The sequence below is a fragment of the Condylura cristata genome, unplaced genomic scaffold (assembly GCF_000260355.1).
Source record: "Condylura cristata isolate star-nosed mole 26May11 unplaced genomic scaffold, ConCri1.0 scaffold00007, whole genome shotgun sequence".
In the NCBI taxonomy this organism is placed as follows: Eukaryota; Metazoa; Chordata; class Mammalia; order Eulipotyphla; family Talpidae; genus Condylura; species Condylura cristata.
In genome coordinates this window covers 22,013,841-22,034,998 of record NW_004567108.1, presented here as the reverse complement: position 1 = coordinate 22,034,998, position 21,158 = coordinate 22,013,841, and the positions used below count along the sequence as shown (strand labels likewise).

General features: G+C 42.4%; 1 protein-coding gene across 1 annotated transcript in view; it reads right to left on the bottom strand.

The window, feature by feature from the left end:
- ERAP1 (endoplasmic reticulum aminopeptidase 1) overlaps positions 1-18,971 on the bottom strand; it is a 38,539-nt gene extending 19,568 nt beyond the window's left edge. The window contains exons 1-10 of the mRNA XM_004678121.2: positions 18,885-18,971; positions 12,658-13,197; positions 10,156-10,294; positions 7,536-7,670; positions 4,677-4,797; positions 3,791-3,945; positions 3,072-3,185; positions 1,665-1,796; positions 268-399; positions 70-141 (exon numbers count right to left, since the gene is read on the bottom strand). Of these exons, the coding sequence (XP_004678178.1) occupies positions 70-141; positions 268-399; positions 1,665-1,796; positions 3,072-3,185; positions 3,791-3,945; positions 4,677-4,797; positions 7,536-7,670; positions 10,156-10,294; positions 12,658-13,184 (1,527 nt within the window). The 5' untranslated portion in view covers positions 13,185-13,197; positions 18,885-18,971. The remainder of the gene's footprint in view (positions 1-69; positions 142-267; positions 400-1,664; positions 1,797-3,071; positions 3,186-3,790; positions 3,946-4,676; positions 4,798-7,535; positions 7,671-10,155; positions 10,295-12,657; positions 13,198-18,884) is intronic.
- Between the last annotated feature and the right edge of the window lie 2,187 nt (positions 18,972-21,158).

The following is a 21,158-nucleotide window of genomic DNA, read 5'->3' as shown; positions in this document are numbered from 1 at the left end:
CTTTCCTCAAAGGATATGAAGTAAAGAGTGAGCTAGAGTAACACATACAGATGTGATGTGAACACTTACTGAGGTTGAAGAGGAGTGTTGATCTCTAGAGCAAAAGCCTTCCATCCCTTGTGTGCCATCTGAAGGGCAAATCTAAACCAAAAATAAACACATCACATTTCCATAGAAAACACTGATGATTCTTCCCACAGGGCTATGGCATGAAAAAAATTAAAATCCTGAAAATATCAAATATAGAGATATATAAAACATACTCACAGTCGCCATGCTATTCCACAGGTCCTCATTTTTTGTGTTTTTATAGCTATACTTCTTCAGATACTGTACAATGCCACTTTTAAAAGCATCAGCACCGAGATAGTCCCTTAGCATATTCAGAATACAAGCTCCCTAAAAAGATAATATGAATAATTGAGTATATAGTTAGCTATACTTCTGTTGCAGTATAATCTGTCATATTTTGAAATAAATATTTTAGATGCAAGTATGGTATGTGTTTGAGGGTCAAAGGATTGATGAGTTATTTAACAAAGGTGGGTTAAACCTGGACTCACCTGAGAAGAAGGAGGAGGACATAAACTCTTAATCCTCCATTGGGGACAGTTATCTATGATCAAGTCTCCCTAAGGAGCAAGTTTAACATCACCTGCCAGCTTCCATGGCGGACAGGTGAATAGATAATGTACCGATTAAACACTGATCTTCAACTACCACCCCACTGCTGGGGTGTGATAGATACAATCAGAGGTGTAATAAAGTAAGTAGCTGGTACATTCTAGGCAGCCTTAAGGCCTGAGGTCTCAGGAGAACAAGATTGATGGTGAAAAGGAAAGATGGAGAATCTCTGTGGGAGCCTGTGAAGACCTTTTTCCCCTCCACTCCCATTACTGTAGATTATGGACCATAGACTCAGATGCCTCCTGTGACCTACAGGTATTGGGGTCACTGAATGTAAGAAAATGTTTTTCATTCTTTTTATTCCTTGCACTTTTGATGGAAACATGCAGGCAAGAAATACTGACTACAAATAAAACAGTCAAGTGCAAAGGTAAATGATACATTCCCTGCTCAGTGAGAGGAAAACAAATGGGTGTTAATGGAAGAGGCAGTGGAAAAACACTTTTCTCCCAAGGGAGCCACGACACTGCCTTGAGGAACACAGAGCAGAAAAGCCCACAAGAGAAGCCAGGACTCTGGATTTTTATATAAAATCTCCCAAAGATTAAATATTGGCAACAATCCCCAATTTTATGATAAAACACATTGTGCAGGACAATACTTGGCAGTTCAATAATATAAACCATATTTTATAAGGCACTGCAAGGTTAGTTAACACAAGGGTATAATTTTTGACTGGTCTGAGTTGATTAACAAATAGGTCTTCATTGTACAAGAAACAGAAGGCAGAGCTTCTATTGACTGGATTATCAGCTTATGACAATAAATGAAGAATTGGCAAGAACATCATCTTTAGGATTATTAGCCCAATGGCAGTTAGGCCTAAAAGAGAACTCCACTCAGCACAGATCAGAATAGAAAGCAACTGATTCACTGGCCCTGAAGAAGAGAAAGTAACCCTACAAACCCCCCTCCCATAACCACCACTCAATAACATAAGTGTAGTGTCCACACTGTAGCCTTAGAACCCATTTTACCTTTTCATAAGAAACCTCATCAAACATCTCCCGAATCTGAGCAGCATTCTCCACTGGTGTGGACACAGGGTGTGAGGAATGTAATGCATCCACCTCCATTGCATTAAAGCATTTGCCAAAAAAATAATCTTCCTATGGAGACCAAAAAAAAAAAAAGAAAAAGAAAAAGAAAAATCACCTATGAGTTACAGTTGGATGGAAAAGATCAAGAGAAAGGTTTGATCTGGGGGAGTAGGTTTATCCTTCACCCTTCTGGTAAAATCTATTTAATATTTACAGAAAGATTTTCTAAAGAGCTTCCTTTAAAAACAATTGTTTGGGCAAACTTTTCAGATTTCGCTCATCTTAAAGATGTGTCACTTTTAGAATAAAGAAAATTTCATATTAACTTAAAAATATGACAACAAATCAAACTTTCAAGCCAGAGAAAATGAAATTTTATGCAACTATTTAACATTCCCAATCATCACCTTCCCTATTTTAAAACAAAGAAGTTTAGCTTTAAAACTTAGTTAAAAAAAAAAAAAAGAACAAATTCTAACTATATCCCAATTAAAATCTATTATCCCATAGCGTAACATGGAAACATAATTATTCTTATTGTTAAACCTTATTGTTAAAGATTACACCCCAACTAGGATAATATTTGTGATTCACTGTAATAATATGTACTTTAGTATAACAATGTGTAAAGTATGTGTATAGAAGGGGAAAATGAGAAATATGTAAAATGAAAGTCATATTAGGGCAAAGGCTTGTATATCTAAGGTACTGTCCTTTCAATTTTACTATGTGATTTTCACAAATACATGAAAATAAAACAGGTTCCCAAGCATTAAGTCTAGGATCATACACAATCAAATGTGCAGTTACCCAAGCAGAATTCATTTAATTTGGCAACAAGGGTCTCACTGAATAATAGCAAACTATACCTATCTTCAGTGAGATAAGGAACTGAAGCAGAACAAAAAGGCTGTCATTATTTGTTTCTTTGCTATTAAGGGGAGATAGAATTTAACACTTAGTTTTGAAATACTCAGATTTACAATCCAACCTGGAAGTAAATCATTGGGAAAAATCTTTGGATTTCACTAGCATTTTGGAAACATAATCTATATCTAAAGCCCCAAACAATTTTTTCCCCATTTTAAAAGAACTGGATGATGAGTAGAGGGAAAGTAGGTGCTGACACAAACACAGTTGGGGAGAAAGCACCACGCTGCTGCTTTGCAAAGGGAAGAGCTGGCAAAGGTGGGAACAAATAAATAAATAAAGCTCTACATAGTCACAGGAGAGACAAGGAAATTATCAATCTAAGAATTATAAAATCAAAGTGTAGTAAATGTTTCCAATGACACTAAACAGAACAAATCATCTTGAAGTTACAGGGGAAAAAATATGTCTTACAACTTTCAGTTCTGGATGAGTCACACGGACAGACACAAACTCCATAAACTTGGCAAAACCCTCATTGAGCCAAAGATCATTCCACCACTCCATAGTGACCAGGTTCCCAAACCACTGGAAGAAAAATATTTCTCAAATTATTCACATTTTCCTTGGAGAATAAAATATCTATATAGCCAAAACTTAAGGCACTCAAAAAAAGAAATATAATGTATATGTGCAATTATTAGCATATGAATGTTAAAAAAAACTTGATATATGCTATAAAATATGGTACCTCATAACTTGTTCAAATAAATTTATTTCTTATGTGAAAAAGACAAAACAAATGAATCAATACAATTAATATACCAATAAAAGTAGCTTCATGTATCCCTTGAAAGCAACACAGAGGGCCCTGGTAACAGCAGGTTAAAGCACAGCACTAAGAAGCTAAAGCCACTTCAGCATGAGTTCGATCCCCGCCTGCCCCGGAGGTGACCCACAAGGCATGGCAGATTTCTCCTGACCCGCCCGCTGCTCCCCTCAGCAGTGTACTTTGACAATCTGCCTGTTCTGCTCCCCACTGTCTCTGATGAACCCTCTCACTGCCCCTCCACCTCTGGCATATACCCCAGTTCTGTATGCAAAAATAAATCTTTTTTTTAAAAAAAAAAAAAAAAAAAGCAATACAGACCTAGTTGAGTGACACCTTAAGACACACATTTGGGGCTGTCTACCTGGTGGGCGAGCTCATGGGACACTGTCATGGTGATGCCAAGTTTACTGGAGGCAGAAGACTTCTCAGTATCAAACAATAAAGCAGATTCCCGATAGGTTGTCAGTCCCCAGTTTTCCATAGCACCAGACTGGAAGTCAGGAATAGCAGCAAGATCTTTGGGGAAAAAAGCAATAGAAATATCACCATCTCTAAGTTATACCTCACCCAAACACTTGCAAAATGAGTGGGTTTAAGGATCAAATGATATCAGAATTCTAGAGAACAGATTCAGATGCAGAATCAGATTCTAGATGACCTTTCACATAGAGAAAAAGTTGCTCACTTGGAAACTGTGTGACAATCCACTTGGGATTCAGGTTTCTTGACTCACACTTCTAAGTTTGTGACAATGAGTTTGGGGATGGGATAATGTAAACAAGTGGTTCAAAAATCCACTCTACTTCAGATGCCCCAAATTCCTATAACACAAGGCACTTTAAATGCTTGTGTAATGAAAATGAAGATTTTGCTGTGTAAATTTATTCATTTAAACATGCATTAGGTGTCCTTGACGGATGTTCTTACCAGGTATGTGTCAGTAGTGAAAAACAGCACCCTGCCTCTGCCCTTTGCTGACTGCCCACATAACTGGGTTTGCCTTTTTAAATCACAAGGCAAAATTATCCCCAGGTCATGTGCCCCAGAGAACTCTACCCAAATCTGCTTTTATCATCATTAGAAAATCGTGGTAAACACAGGGGTCAGAAAAATCAGTCCCCTTGGCTCATACTTACTAAGGCTTTAAATAACTTGAGGGAAAACCTTGGGGATGCCAATTAAGAGGATAGAGTCTATGGCTAGGGTCACTAAAGACTATAGTTTAGACTAGCTACAGAAATCCTTACCTTGTTTGGGTAGTGGGTATGGAATGCTGAAATAATCCTCATAAAATTCAAGAAGAGTCACTGCTGCATCCAGTGCATAATCTGCCTGAGTTATCTTTTCTGGCACAGCATATATGGAAACCTGAAGGGAAAGAGACAAAAATGTTATCCAAAGGCTGTCGCAGCTTCTCTCCACAACTAGATGAAGACTGACACTAGCAGCTTCCTATTATGGGATATGGCTGCCAAAATTCAAGACAACTGGAAGTTCCAGTTCTTGTCGTAATTCTATATTCATTCTTCAGATCAGTTCACCTTCTGACCACAACTCAAATACAAAATAAACAAAAATGTCTTTAGATGTTCATATGAAATAGCAAAAAAGTAAAGAGGCAAACTGGGAGACAGTGGGGCCCTGAGAAGTCTGCCAAGCACCACTGCCAGCTTTTGTCCTGAAACGCTACCCCATGACAGACAGACTTGAGCTTTGATACTCAGGCTAGGAGACATAGTCCAAAGCCTGCCCATGGAGTCTGTCTACAAGGAGACATGTGCCTGCATAATGCTGAACCCAAAAAGATCCTGCCTTCATGGTCAGGGTAAGCGAGAAACAACCACACCCTTTTTCAAGGAATGCCGGGGGGGGGAAGCCTTACTCAGACCTTGGTAATATTGCAAGAGAAGGGGATTTTCTGGGGGAACTCGTAGCTGTAGCCTGACCTTTATGTTCAGCTGCTGGACTCAGGATAAATAAACCAGTACATTAACATGGTCCCTAGACTGATAGATGTCCCCAGACACCTGACAGGAGCAAACTAATTCTCTCTGAAGACTCCACCTTCAATTTAGGTGCTAAAAGTTCAGAGACATAAACCACAATATACACAAAGGACTAACACATGGTGGCGAGTAGAGCTGGCAGAAACAATGACACCAGAACCAGATATACAAGGATTTAGATATGACATAATATATGTATACTTAAAACTTTTGAAGAAATACAAGACTAAAGATACCAGTATGCCTAGAACCCAAGTCAATGTGGCTGTTGGAGAGAAGGGGCTTCTCCAACCACCAAGTAATTCTGATATCAGAGAGTATCCTTCAATTTAATTCTGAACAATACCCTAAAAGACAACAGATTATAGCTTAGTCCCACAAAACCACTCACACCCACTTTTCAGAAGCCAATCTTAAGTCCAGTTTGTCCTGGGCTTTTGACTGAGATGCTAACAACCCCCTCCATCATCAGATGAGTTTGCTAGCCTGGCTCAAAGAACTCATTCTATTTACCAGATTATCAGCTCACTAGAAAAGGACTTAACTTGGGGGCCACCAGATGGAAGAGATGCAACTGGCAAGACATGGGGCCAAGCAGGGACACCCATGCCCTTCCCCTCCACACGTCCACTCTTCCCAACTTCTCCAGCATGATTCACCAACTCAGAAGCTCTCCAAACCTACCTGTCCTTTGAGGTTTTTATGGCAGCCTCAGGGTGATTAAATCATTGGGTTGATTAAACATTAGCATCTGGTGACTGGACTCAGCTCCAGCTGGAGGTCAGTAGAGGCATGAAAGGTCCAGTTCTCCAACCACCTGCTTGGTTCCCTGGCAACCAGTCCCCTCCCTAGTCTACCTAGGTGTTCATCCAAAGCCACCTCATTAACATAACAAGAGACACCTTTACAGTTCTTAGCACTTAGAAAATGCCTAGGGTTTTACTTGAAAGGCACACAACAGAGAAGGGTCTAAAACAGGGGAAGGAAGAGAATAGAGGGACACTGGTGATGGGTCACAGGTGCCGTGGTAGTGGCAGAACCAGGGAACTACACACAAAGGGAGAAATCAAATATTGTACAAAATGAGCAATGATGTAAGAAGATAAATTTAATAAAATTTATAAAGAAAATTCCTAGGGTTTTAGGAGTTCTCTGTGCCAGAATCAGGATGAAGACCAAATATGTTGGGCTGTCAGAAAGTCATGTTGTATTTTTGCAGCGGGGGTGGGGGCGGGGAAGTCATGACTTTTTCCACAACCCAGTATCTTATTTATTTATAAAGTACAGTATCACAGAAAGAGATATAGAATCATTTATAAAGAATACCAAAAGAATGAGGGTTTCTGCTGATAGCTTCATTGCTGAAGTAAGTCTCCAGTATGCCCTTTAAGTAAGGACCAGGTTAGTTGAAAGGTCTTTACAAAGGTAAGAAGACTCAGTACTATAGAAACAAAGCCAACTCAGCAGAGAAGTCCAAACTTCAGGCTCCTATGAAAACCAACACAAGTACACAGATATGTAAGGTATCCTCAAATACCCTTTCCAAAGCAGGCTTGGACTTCAGACACACCACCAGTGGCACTGGCCCTCACACCCAGGTAGCCAGACAGTGGGCAAGCACTCCTAGGAAAAAGAACTTTCCTCCAGTATTCCCATGCTTTCTGGCTTAAATGCTCAGCCCAGAACCATCTAATACTGCAGACTACATTAACCTTACCCCCTTCCCAAGACATCGCATGCACAGATTGTGAATAACATGCCCTCTAAACCACAGATAGTTAAAGCCAGAAACAACCCGAGAAACCAGATCTAGTCCAACTGTGATAACATTTTAGAGAAATGTCAAAGAAATTCCAAAGGGAACAGGGTCCACCTAGGTCAGGCAGGGATGCAGCCGGGGGCCTGGGGCAGGACAGGACTTCCACATGATTTTCTTATTCGAACTCACTGCACACATGCACCTCTCTCACAAGAGGTTGACCAACCACTTGCCCTAGACTGTGGAGGGGTTCCAAGACGCAGGGGATTCCAGTTTTAAAGCCAGGTCAGTCCCAGGCAGCTAGTATGAGCTGGTCGCCCATGTGACAATCCCAGATTCACCTTGACTCCTCTCTTGGTCATCTTGCTGACAGACTTGAAATCTGAAATAATGAAGGCCACCAGGTAGGTGCTCATCTTCACGGTGACATCAAAGTGGTCCTCTATGAGTCCTTCAGCAATCGTCACAGATTTAACCTAAAATCAGAATAACTGAAGTCAAATAACCCAATACGTTGGACACATTTTAAAAGCAGATTTCCTAACTACTAGACATAATATTGAGAGTATATGGGTATAATTATTTAACATTTTCTCTTTCTAACATCTGATTGAGTAGAATGGTTTGGCCTTAATGTCTATATGACAATTATTTTGTTCATTCCCATGCTAATAAATTCACAGAGACTAACAGTATTTCACTTCTTTTAAACAATCCTGAGGCAAGTTCCTGAGACAGGACAAGCAAAACTAAGGTTACTGGTTTTGCCAAGGTATGGCCCACTTATCCTTAAATATAGGCATAAGAACTATGTGGAAATGCAATTTCTTTCTTGTTTTAATTCTCTGCTAGGAAAACATTATAACCTTATCCAACCCAAAATGAACGTCTGCTTTCTTATACAACTGGAAGCGGCCCATTCCTGGGCCTGAGCCCGAAAAGCCTCTTCTAAACTGACTTGTATCACTGAAATCACATTTTAAGTGCAATCAGTGGGGCGTGGGCACGCAGCAGGCGGTAAACTGTATTCATGGCCCCACTCTTATTCCACCTCTTCTCCTGCGCCCTCATCCTTGTTAATACCACCACCAGCAGTGGTACCTGTTGGTGGCCACTGGACATTCTTATTCAGACTGAGAGCCAACATAGATTTACTCTTGAAGAACTCCTATTTACTTTTTTAAAAAATGCATTCTACCCATCCCTAATCAAGTTTCCATTCCTGAAGTTGTGCTGATTATTAAGAAACTGGTTAATTTAATTTAAACATGATTAACTACTGCTCACTGCTAAAGACTTTAATGTTCCAATGCAATATTACTTGCTTTTTCATCTCCCAAAAGATCCTTTCAAACCCGTTGTATTTTTCCTCCAGCCCAGGGCTACAGCTCAGGTCACTCTTACTAGATTTCCACCAAGGGGTGGGCTTTCCTGTTAAGAAGGCAAGATTGGAGATTTTGCTACCAAGTGGCTCCTGCTATCCATGGATCTTAGGAATACCTCAGGGACTCCTGGCTTTCACCCTCACCTCTGCCAGTCTATAGATTCCTCCAATTTTTTAGTTTCCATTCCTGGAAAAAACATGCTGTTGGTCTTAAATTTATATTGGAAAATAGCATAACTGTTCCCTCTTTTCTCATACAAAGATGGTGGCTGGCCAGGAGGGTACCATAAAACTGGGATTTGCAAAAAGTGCTTCTCACTGTCAGAATCTTGTTTGCAGAAGGGATCCTTAAAGTAATTTGAGTAGCAGAAGACAGAGTTAAAGGTTGAAAAGGTTGAGAACACACCCAAAGGTGGTGAGTAGCCCTCAGTCCTTTCCTGCTTGGACAATAATTCCTGGTCAGTATAGGGAAGAGGCAGGTGCGCTTCAAATCTCTGAGAGAAGCTCATTCCGAGTCTGAGCCCAGGACTGGTGGGCTTCCAGAGATACATGTAACATTTGCAGAGCGTAGCTCAGCAGAATATAACTGGCACTAAAGTGCTGGATTGTCTTACTCATTTGGCACAGTCATCTCCCCACCTCTGCTTGGAATTAGAGGTCAAGAGCTTCTTTACTATTCTTTATATCAAAACCTGAAACATTACATTTCTTTATCTGTGTGCCCAATTTCCAGCACATAATTAACAAACTATATCTTTAGTCCTGGGATAGAGTTTATAGAAATCCAGGTATTGAATTTAAAGGTACTGACAAAAGAGTACTAACCGTACAGATTATGACTTTAAAAAACACATACTAACCTATCCAGCAACCAAGTGGAAGAGCAGGCATGGTGATTACAGAAACCAACTGTATACTAGAAACATGACCTATTCAATGAAGCATTTCTTTGAACTCCTTTTAAAAGATCATATGAAAAACAAAAGTGCAAATGCTTCATGAGAGGCACTCTCCTTCACATCTGACCTCAATTCCTTCCACAGTATACCCGTATCCACACTGATGATCTGAAATGTCACTCTTAAAATTTTGCATGTTTTTAGGGACTCTTATTGTGACTAAAAATAAACTGTATAAAACAAAAGGTTCACAAAAGAAAAATTAGTTATCTGTCAGGCAATAAAACAAAACAGGTGACCCAAATGTTAACTGTCATGGAGTAATACATGTCACAACAATCAGTGGATTTTTCCTATGAGCAGATGCATTAAGCATTCAGACTTGAGCCTCCCTGGTGGCTCAAGGGGTAAGTCTCAACACTATGAAGCAATCTGCAGCCATTGCCACAGAGTTCAAGTTCCTGGCCAGGAGATGACCCACTGGCACAGCAGACAGCTCCTCCTCTCTCGTCTCACTGGCTGCTCCCCTCAGCAGTGTGTTTCAGTGGATCTGCTTGTTCTGCTCCCCACTCTGTCTCAGGTGAATCTTTTCACCTCTCCCCTAACCCCACACTTCTGGCCTGCACCCTTGCTCTTGTATGCATTAATAAACAAATCTTTAAAGAAGATCAGACTTACCAATGGCATATTGGAGATGGCCAGGTGCCTTGGCTCCCTTCTGATCTTGACTGAAAAACTTGCTTTGAAGGCAGGTTCATCGAAGCAGGGAAAGGCCATTCTGGCTGCAGTAGGTTCAAACTGTGTTGATGCAAGTACCCTAAAATAAATAAAATAAAAATAAGTCATGAAGCTGCATGGACTCTAAAACAGGTGTGATGTTTAATTTGTAACTTTACCATGACTGTTGGATTTTAGTAATAAAGATATGTGACAAATTATCATAAAGTAAGTTTTTAAAACAAGAAAAAAAAACTTGGAATATAGAGGAAAAGTAGTTTACAAAGGGTTAATAAGTTTAACGATCTCTTAAAAATTACTAAAAGCCAATCCAACAACCAAATGTAATAGCAGGCACAGGACTTCAGCAGGCAACTCACAGAAGAATCTACAAATTGTCAAGAAACATATCAAAAGTTGTTCAGCTTCTTTAGTCAATGGAATGTGAGTGGCTGGAAATAACCGTTGGCTTCTGGACTCTAGAGAGATTGCCAATACATAGTATTGGTTAGAGTTGAAGCAGTATGACAGAATAACAATGTCTCTAGATCCTTTCACTTAGCAAATTTACTTCCAGTTATTTACTCATTTACAAAGATTGTTGGTCAAAGTATTGATGTTGAAAACTTAGGAACAACATAAACTTCATCCATGGAGGATTAGTTTTAAAAAATTCAATGCATACAAAAATCATTAAAATGATCTAAGTGATTGTCATCCATATAAAACATCTCTAACATTAAAAACTGCCTGGTAAAACAGAAAATATAATTCCATTTATAGAAAACAATGTGCACTCATTATTCTAAACTTCTAGAGCAGTCTGGAAGGAAGCTGCCCTAAAAAAGTAGGTACATCTAGGGACTATGAATAGGGTAAATTTCACTTTTTAAAAAACTCTTTGAGGCCCTCCCTGGTGGCGCAGCGGGTTAAAGCACTGCACTAAGAAGCTTAAGCCAATTCCATGTGAGTTCAACCCCCGCCTGCCCCGGAGGTGACTACATGGCATGGCAGACCTCTCCTGACACGCCCGCTGCTCCCCTCAGCAGTGTACTTGTCGATCTGCCTGTTCTGCTCCCCACTCTGTTCCTGGTGAATCCTCTCACCCTCCGCATCTCTGGCCTATACCCCAGTTCTGTATGAATAAATAAATTTAAAAAAACTCTTTGAAATAGAATGGCTTTTTAACTTCAAGAGTGATATGAAATCAGGGAACACAACTTATTTATAATCTACTGGCACATATAATTTGATTTTAAAATTTAGTGTAAAATCTCCCATTAATTTACCCCCTTGCTCTGCAACTACCCCAGATTTGCTGATGGTTTGAGCTGCTTAAAAGAGAACCCTGGAGTCTTTGCCATCATCTTCAATGGTGCTTAGTAGCATGGCTGGAAATAACTGTTGGCTTCTGGACTCTTCTTTCTCTTTCCTCTTGTAGCCTTTTCTGCTGCACTCCATCCTAGGACGCAGCTCTATGGGCTCAGCCTCCAGGAGCAGGTGTGTCCACTTATGCCCGCCCACGCCACACTCCAGGTGTCCACCATCAAGCTCATGTGCTCCCAATGTCACAAAAGCTTGAGCAACCTTTCTTTACCCGTACACCCCGTAAAACAAAACTAAGCAAGGCAATGATTATCCTAGAAAAAGTTAACAGAGAAAAGCATTTCTACCAATAAGCTATTTGGGGTTGAACTGTGTCCTCTATCCCTAGTATCCATGAATGTTGAAAATTAGGTTTTTGCAGACATAATTAAGACAAGGCTATCAGGTTGGGTCCAGGTCCATTGTGAAGGGACACAGTTCAGCCCCAAATCTGTACCAGGAGAGGCAGAGACCAAACTTATGTAGCTAAGGAGCAATGGTCACCACTAGCTGAGACGAGGCAAGGATTCCCCTTAGACTGAAGAGAGCATAGTTGATTTTACACTTGTATCAATCAACTTCAAAAGTGTCATATAACAAATTTCTGTTTTAATTTATTTTAAGCCACCCTGTTTATGGAAAGCAGGTCCTTTAATAATTACATTTTGTGGTCAGGCTCTTGAGAATACAGTGCTAGCCAAGGTCCAATGGAAAGGACTTTATCTGACTTCATTACAAGTCATTTGGCTTAAAGCTGCAATTTCCAAGATCCTATGGACAACTTTGAGGGCTATACTTTGTTATAGCAGCCCTAAAAATACAAAGGAAATTATAACATTTATTGTATCCCATATTCTAATTAAATAAGCAAATAGGTAGTTATTCTACTATAGCTGGAGAGAGAAATTTGGCTAAATAGAATGAAAAAAAGATTGAAGGAGAAAGGGGGAAATTAGCCATTTTTAATTCTACAAAGAAGGTGTAAAAGCAAAGCAAAGCAATCAGAAATCAAAGGAATTTTTAAAAATAATATACAGAAACAATTCAACTTAATGTGGGTAGCAACTGAGGCTTAAAAAAGGAATAGAAAGAAATTACCTCACTTCCCCTTCTTTTGTTCTGTAGGTGCTTTTATAAAACCCATGGAAGGTCTCAGAAAGGTTGCCAGCATAGTCAATGGTCACGGTGTAAGGGAGCCCGGCAACCAGAGGTTCTGGAGACAGAAGTGCAATTTGCTCCTGAAGCGGGTATTCCAGAACTCTCAGCGGTTTTTCAGGCTGCCCTTCTCCAGGGCCTCTTCTGAGGGTGGCTTTTGATATCTGCAGGCGGTGACTGTGCAGGATGATGGCACTAGTGGGCTGACTGGTTGTGATTTCCACTTGCGTGGTGCCCCCAAAAGTCAGAGTGGTGAGATTTGCATGGATCATGAGATCGTAATGAGCAGGGATGACGTGCTCGGGAAGTCGCATCTTACTCCACGGAAATGGTGTCCCATCACTAGCTTTTGGAAATGTAGTTTCACTGCTCTCACACCAGGAAGGCTTTGCCACAGTTAAGAGAATCAATAGCATAGAATGTAAAAACGCCATAGTTGCCAGGGGACTTCTGGAGAGCAGAGAAGTCATCTTCTTGCTCAAACTATTTAGTGGCACAAACACATAAAAGCAAACAATAAATAAGAGGTACTACAATTTACAAACAGCATCATTTCAGATTTATCTGTGCAGGGTTAGTAACTATAGGTACAAACTTTGCAAAATACTTGGTCTTTCCTGAAAGCAAAATTACTATCATTGATTCATAAGAGAAGAAAAAAAAATGGGTGGTTAGCAATAATTATTAACACCTACTAACAAAAAGGATCATTTGGCTCTCAAAGTTTAAATTAAGTCTAGCAATCAAGGTTCTTTTTTGAAAACAACAGAACCAGCTCCGTCTCAGAAGTCCTGGTAACTCAAGTAGCTCACAGAACCGCCATGAGTAAAAGCAGACTCAGAAGCAGGCAAAGGCAGAACCAGAGCAACTTCCATAGTGACCATGCCACCACCCTGGGCCTTGAGGGAAGCTGCCCACAGTCTGAAGCTCAGATGCCACAAGGCTGCTGCCACCAACCAGCAACTTTGCATTTCCTGTTTTAGCCTCAAAGTCCCAACTTTGACTGTCTGAACTGAGGGAAGGTGTCCAAATTACCTGGCAGGAAGGTGGAGAAAACAGAAACTTAGACTTCACAGCTTCAACAGTAGGAGGTCAACCTTGTTTTCCTCCAAGTTAACAAAGAATTTCCAAAACCCAGGGAACCTAGAAAGGAGACTGTAGTGCCTACACCTTACATGCAAGGGCAGGTTCGCTATGGATTCAGGCAGAAGAGTCCAACAGAGTCCTGGAGTCTTCGGTGTTTTTTTTTTTTTTTTCCCCCAGGCGTTAATGCTCTTTCTATGTCAACTGTGGGATAAGCCTGCAGACTGGCAAAGCAGGAAGACCGGGGACCAGGAGGCCCCCAGCGAATCTTTACTCTTTCTCGCTGGCATTCCCTGATGGCTTCTTCCTCTCATAGCCCTTCTGCTGTAGCAGATCTTTCTGGCTGTGCAATGCAGCCTTTGTAAGCCTTGGCCTCTCGGTTCAGGTGTGCCCACTTACACATGGCACACCACTCAGGTGTCCCCCATTAAGCATGCGTGCCACGCGCTGAAGCTCCCAAGTACCTTTTGCAAGGCCACAGATGATAGCCACAGAGACCAATGGCATAAACACCTGAGCAATTCACTTACCCTTAAGAGACTGAAAACCAGAGTGGGAGGGGAGAGTTGAAAGGCGCCATTACAGTGACTTTTCATAGTAGTGGTGTTTTTGTCAAATGTCCATGCCAAAAGTTAACTGATATTTATTGAGCTGGACATAGTGTAAACTATTTACAGTGATTTTCATCATCATTTGTGACAGGCATACCAATGGCCTACATTCTCTTTAGAATCATCTAACAAATAATAGTCCCCGCTCCCTACAAGACTGGAATCTAAGTACTATTTGGGAGATAATACACAGAACATAAATCCCACCATCCAGGGCTTCAAAATCTAGGAAAGGAAACACACACATACATGAAAGACAACAGAGAAAATGTGGAGTGTCTTAAGATAATAACATAAAAGGGTGTGGAGGAGGGAAGGAATATTTCCAAAGGGGGAGTGACTTTGGCAGCTAGGGATGCTGGAAGACCAGCACCTGAGCTGGTTGGGTGAGGCTGGATTTGGAAAGGAAGGTGTGCATTCCAGACAAGGCAAGGGGAGCAAGTCAGAGCAGGAGTTAAAGCACAAAGCAAGACAGGGCGATAGGGCTGACAGAAGGGAACCCAGGAGAATGTGCAGGAGAGGCCAACTGAGCAGGGACTCCATGCTCAAAGCTGCCAACCATCATTCGTACTTTAAAGGCCATGGGACACACACACACAAAAAGCGAATTTCAGAGAGTTGACAATCCACACTCTGAGAAACAAGCATGCTCCTTTCTCTTATAGACAAAGACACCTCTCTAATAGTGTTTGGCAGGAGGGGCCCCAGTTAGGTAAGCTCAGCTAATTGGTCTTAATTCCCTCAATTTCCCTTTGCTCCTGAACATTTGGATCAGATGAGAAAAGAGATAATACTGCAACATGCATCACTCAAAATGATTGTGGTGCATGGGACTCTCCCTCCATCTTGGCGGTTTTCAACAGTGGCTGTATATTAATATCACGTGGGGAGATTTTTAAATGACTGATGCCTGAAAACCTGTCCACAACAATTAAAAAGGAATCTATGGTGATGAGAACCAATGAGATATCAGAATTTTTTGTAAAACTTCCCAGAAACTATATGGTAGAGCTGGTTAAGAAGCTCCTTGTCAAAGATAAGATAATCCTTGCCAAACCGTGTTCTTAACCCAGAATCCCTCTGTGAAGTGATACGACTTCTCACTATTTGTAGAGTATGTTTGTATTCTCCCCTCAACTCACTCCCCATCCTGTTCCTGTCTCAACACACAGTTGAATGTGCTTTCCTCCCCCTCCTCACAGAGTGAATCAACAGACAAAACAGAAAGGATACCTACACTGGAATCCAAGCAGCCAAAGAGGCACCACCCAGGTGAGAGGGAAAGTCGTGATGAGGCAAAACACTTTTTTTCATTGTTGCTGCTGTTTCTTGTTTTTTGGATGTATGTCAGAACCAACAAAAGGTTACATCAAACCAGAAAACGTTTGCCCAATTTGGAAGGGGAAAATAAAATTTAAAGACCCAAATGGTAAAGATTTCTGACCAGGGCAGGAACTAAATGATGGCTTTCTCTTGAAGTGAGTGTGTGTGGGGGGAGGAGGTGGAGGGGGGGAGGAGGTGGAGGGGGGGGCGAGAGCAGGAGAAAGGAAGCATGTATGATGCATTCACTTGGAAATGCATTAGCAGCAGTCAGTGGGTGTGGGCCCTGGGAAACAGATGCTCAGCAAAGGTAGTACCTGTACACAGGGTGTGCCCCCTAACTTCTCCAGCACCCAAATAGAAGATCTAAAAATTCCAATTGTCTGAGCTGACAGCAAGGTTCTTGCGCTGCTAAAGGAATTCGCTATCCAAGGGAAATATAAAGCAGGAAATATAGAGGGCATCACACCAAAGGAGATGCAGCTGTGAATCCCTGTGGGGAGGGGGCCCAAGAGTACGTGGCTATGTCTCAAGAAGGATGCAGTGCCAGGAAACTAAATGGAACATCTAATATAAACAGTAGAAACATCAGAATATATGCATACATACATTGACATAATTATATCAATAATATATGTGTGTATACACACACACATAGCTTATAGTCAGAAAAGAAAACCTGACTTTGCACTTAGTCCTGTTCCTGTGTGACCTTGGACAGGTTATTTAGTCCCAGCTTCATTTTCCACATGTGTAAGATGAGAACACTTCTCTCACTGGATTGTTGTGACGATTAAATTTAGAGTCGATATATTTTCAAATCATTCATTCCACAAGTATTTATTTGCCCTTATTAAATATCAGGGGTTTGTTGGACATTAGCAATGTAAGACAACATAGGTCTCTGACCTCAAAGAGCTTACAGTTAAGGGGAGTACTTTAGCCAGTGATATATATATACACATATATATCGTATATATATGCATATGCATGTATGTATATATATTGTGTTGGTAACCATATATCTATGGGGGGTATGGTTTATATATATATGTGTGTGTGTGTGTGTGTATATATATATAGACACAGAGAGAGAGAGAGAGACAGTGAGAGAGGATGAGAGAGAGGTTAGCCAGATTAGTAAAAAAAAAAAAAAAGCCAAATATATACTGAAAGAAAGTAATGGCAAACGAATTTACATTGGGTATTTTCTGAGACTTTCAACTGAGTTCAAAGGACAAGTTCAAGTTAGTTAAAAAAAAAAAGAAAGAAAGAAAAAGGGAGATACAGAATTTTCCAAACAGAGGAAACAACAGTATCTGCAGTCTCAGAAACAGGAGAGAGGCTGGTTATAAAGACCAGTGAGCCCGGAACACAGCACAGAACAGGGAGATGCATGTGGAGAGGCAGGCAAAGACTAGACCACCACACAGCCGTGTAGGCACATTAAGTATTTTAGATGGTATCCTAAGTGCAATGAGGAGCCCCTGGGTTTTGAGCCAGGTAGTCTCAGGAAATAGTTCACACTTTGAGAAAACGACCTTGGTTGCTGTGTGGAACACAGAGTACTGAAGGAGTAAGGCTAAAGGCCAAGAGAAAACTCAAAGAACAGTCTAGCCCAAGTAAGCTATCATCAGCGTTAGGGAGTTGTCAACAGTAAGCAGGTGGACATGAGAGACATGAAAAGGTGAGTGGATTCAACATCTTTGTCTAGGGTGGCCTGGAAGGGGTATTGAGAGACAGGACATATCCAGATGGCTGCCTTTGCTCTAGAATGAACTGGTGGGTAGTCATAGGTTCCTTTATTGACAGAGAAAAGAGAGAATCAAGAGCCATTTGTAAAATGTCTAATTTGTGACATCAATAAGCTATTCAAGGGAAATTTAAAGCAGGCAGTTGAAAACCCAGGTTTAGAAATAGAGATGATGGTTTTAAAGTACTTCCTGTAGTTGACTGAATTTCTCTGAAGTTTTAAAAAGGATTTTCCTTTGACCCCTGATCTTATTAAAGCACCTTTTATAGGCAGTGTTGTCCTATAAAAGTGAGTGAGCAGCAGTTAAAGAGACCCTATCTTTATTTTACAGGAGGAGCTCAAGATAGTTTAGGCATCTTAATTAGTGATTGTGGCTTTTTCCACTGGCCCAGAGAGTCAGAGAAAGGAGAGGCAACTACTCGTCTCCTCTTAGTTAATTCACCCTTCCTTTCACTGGGAGATTAGATCATGAAATCCATCAAGAGGTAATGGACTTTCTCCAAAAATGTTCAGTGACATTAATAACCACTGGAAACTGTTTGTCACTGCTAGTAAAAGATTAAAAATGATCTATAATCAATACAAAGTCCAACTCCTTGGGAAAAAACACAACTCTGGCCAGTTTATAAATGGTGGTTAAATTGTTGAGCATATCCGAAATGGACAGTAAATATGCTGGGCACTTGGTAGAAAACAGCATGTGCGTTCTTCGTGAAAACTGCAAGTAAGAGTCACTTATAAGGCCTAACTGAAAGTAACAAGCCTGGGTAGGAAATTTGAATTGCTCAAACAGGAGAGTTTTATCTGCGTTTAACTAGGCTACCTCCAATAGCCAGAGAGAAGTGAGGACAGATAAGTGTGAAAAACAACAGGAGAAACGGAGAAAATTTAGTTTTGTAGGAACTTCCGGACGTTGATTGCCCAGCACCGCCACTGCACCAGACATCCCAAAGTCGCCTCTGTTTCTCTGTCAAATGACCGCAAGGTGCCAGCCTCAGAGGTTCACCTTAGCCAACACGCCCCTTCATTTGGCCCTACAAGGCAGTCCATCTGGTGGACAGAGCCTCTGGGCCCAGGCAAGAAGCGAGGCGGAGCACAGAGCCAGGGGGAGCAGCACGCGGCGGAACAGGCACCCGGCCCTTCGCGCCTGGCCCTTCGCCCCCAGCCTTATGAGGTTGGAGAAGGTCCCCAGAGGGAATCGGCTGGCTGCGGACCCCGCTGCTCTCCTCCCTCAGTCTGGGCGGGCCCCAGGGCTCCCGCCAACCCGCTTCTCGAGCCCCTCGCTCTCCTCCTTCCGTCCCCGACCAGCGGGTTTCTCCAGTCAGCGCAGATAAGACCTCTGCACCCCTTTCTCCCTCCCATCCCTATCCCCGCGGGGATGCACAGGGGATAGCGCACAATACCTGGGGTCGTTGGGGTCTTGCCGCTCACCCTAGTGCGGCCTCGGTCTGCAAGGCGGCCCGGGACCGAAAGCGAAAGTGGAACCCGGGAAACTGCGGGCGCGCGCGAGGGGCGCGTCGGCTGGAGCCTCAGCTCCGTGCTCCCGAAGAACCCCAAGGGCGGGAGCTGCGAAAGGGAGCCCGCGAGTGGGACTGAGCGAGGGAGACTGCCATTCCCACGACAGGAGTTCATTAAAGAGTGCTGCACGCCAGGGAAGCATTGGGTTGCCAAACAGAAGGGATCAGGTGGGAAGGAGCAGCCCTTTTGAATAGAGATCGTGCTTTCTCCACTGTCTTTAGAGATACTTTTTTCACTGATTAATTTAGTATAGTGAGGATTTGGGGCATAAGAAGTGGGCTGGTGGAATTAGAGAGGATCCGAACCAAGACAAGAGTTCTCTTCCCCACCGGGGTTGGTCGGGCTCCAAGCTCATTGGACATAAGGAGTGTCGATCCTCTCACCTCTGCAAATGAGCTTCAGAATTGGTGGCCCTCCCCAAGCTCCTTTTCTTCCCTCCCTCTCCCCCCGGGAAGGGGAGGGGTTGTAGAATCTGCCCGCAAAACTTCACCCTCACGATCAAGGGGCTATTGGACCCCACAGGTTTGCTGCTCCCCACATTACATCTTCCCCCCAGCTTTTTCAAATCAAATGACCACTTCTTTAGCTCTCTCCCTAGAACTTAAGATTGGATGAAATGTTTTCTTCTAAAACCCACCTTTAAAAAATTGAGGGTGGCCCTCCCTGGTGGCGCAGCGGGTTAAAGCGCAGCACTGAGAATCTGAAGCCACTTCCGCAAGAGTTCGATTCCCGCCTGCTGCCTGCCCCAGAGGAGACCACATGGCGAGCCAGACCTCTCCTGGCCCGCCCACTGCTTCCCTCAGCAGTGTACTTCGTAGATCTGCCTGTTCTGCTCCCCACTCTGTCTCTGGTGAAGCCTCTCACCGCCCCTGAGCCCTGGCCTGTACCCCAGTTCTGTATGAATAAATAAATAAATCTTTAAAAAAAAAAAAATTGAGGGTAAGTGAGGTTGTAAACCAGGAACACAAACGTCCATACTTCCACATGGTGCAAGTATGAGAGTGGATCGTGGTCCCCCGGGACACTTTTCGTGCTATACTTAAGCTTTCCTTTCTGCTCCTCTTTGAGAACCTGGAAGTCTAAGTCACTGGAACAATACTTCTCAACCTTTAAAAAGTCAATCTCCTACTTTTGATACCAGTAGCTGAAGACCGTAAATCGTTCTGGGTGGGGAAACCCCCTTGGAGAGGGTTTGCTGGTAGAAATTAGAGAGCCCCCATGAGAATGCTTAAGTGGGGTGAAACTGAAAAACTGTTATCACGCCTGAGGGAGGGCTTAGCACTTGCGCGAGAGGTAGCTTGGGGAGGAGGGGCGGGAAAGAAGCGCGGGAGGGAGAGAGCTGAGCTCCCACCGACTAAGGCTGCAGGGCCCTTGAGATGGCTGCAGAGTTCCTGGGACAGCTCTGCGAGCTCTGTGGGCGCGGGCCCTATGACAGAGGCCATAGAGTAGCCCTGGTGCAAATAGTCATTTTGGAGAAGTTTTGTTAGGTCTGGCAGATAAAGGGCATCTTGTTACAGCATGGCCTGGAGAGGATGGGCTATGCCCAGTTTAGTCTTCCTTTTACGCTGTGTCAGTTCCTTTTAGAATATATATTTTTGTGTGTCACATTATCACTAGTTGAGACCATCCCTTTCCATACCATCCTCCCTGCCCTATTTTGGAATGTAAGGGCTAACACCCTTTTCTCACTCAGGGTGGGATCAAAGGAAGTTATTTTTCAGCAAAAACAAGGGCTTTGAGATCAGGTAATGTCTGCATATTCCAGATGTCAGTGAGGGGGTCCCATTACTCAGAACTTCTGGCCTGGTAAAGCCATCATGCATTTCTTTGCATTTAAATTGATGTTTTGGATGTGATCGGTTCCAGTACCTTTTCTTTTAAAATTATTCTTGCAGGTCAGGTTGGCAGAAGCTAAATGCACCAAACAGATTAGAGGCTGCTGTAAAACACATGGGAAATCAGGAGCAGGGGAGTGCATGCGCCTAAATTAGGCAGGAGGGAGCTGCAGTGTCACTGATGAGGGTGCTGTTGTCTCTAGGCTGTTTTCACCCTCTCCCTGCTCAGACTTTAGACTATTAACTGACCAAGACTTCCATGTCCAAGTACACTACAAGTGAAATGAAAACGGAGGATTTGGCAGCATTTCCTTCTAGTTTCAA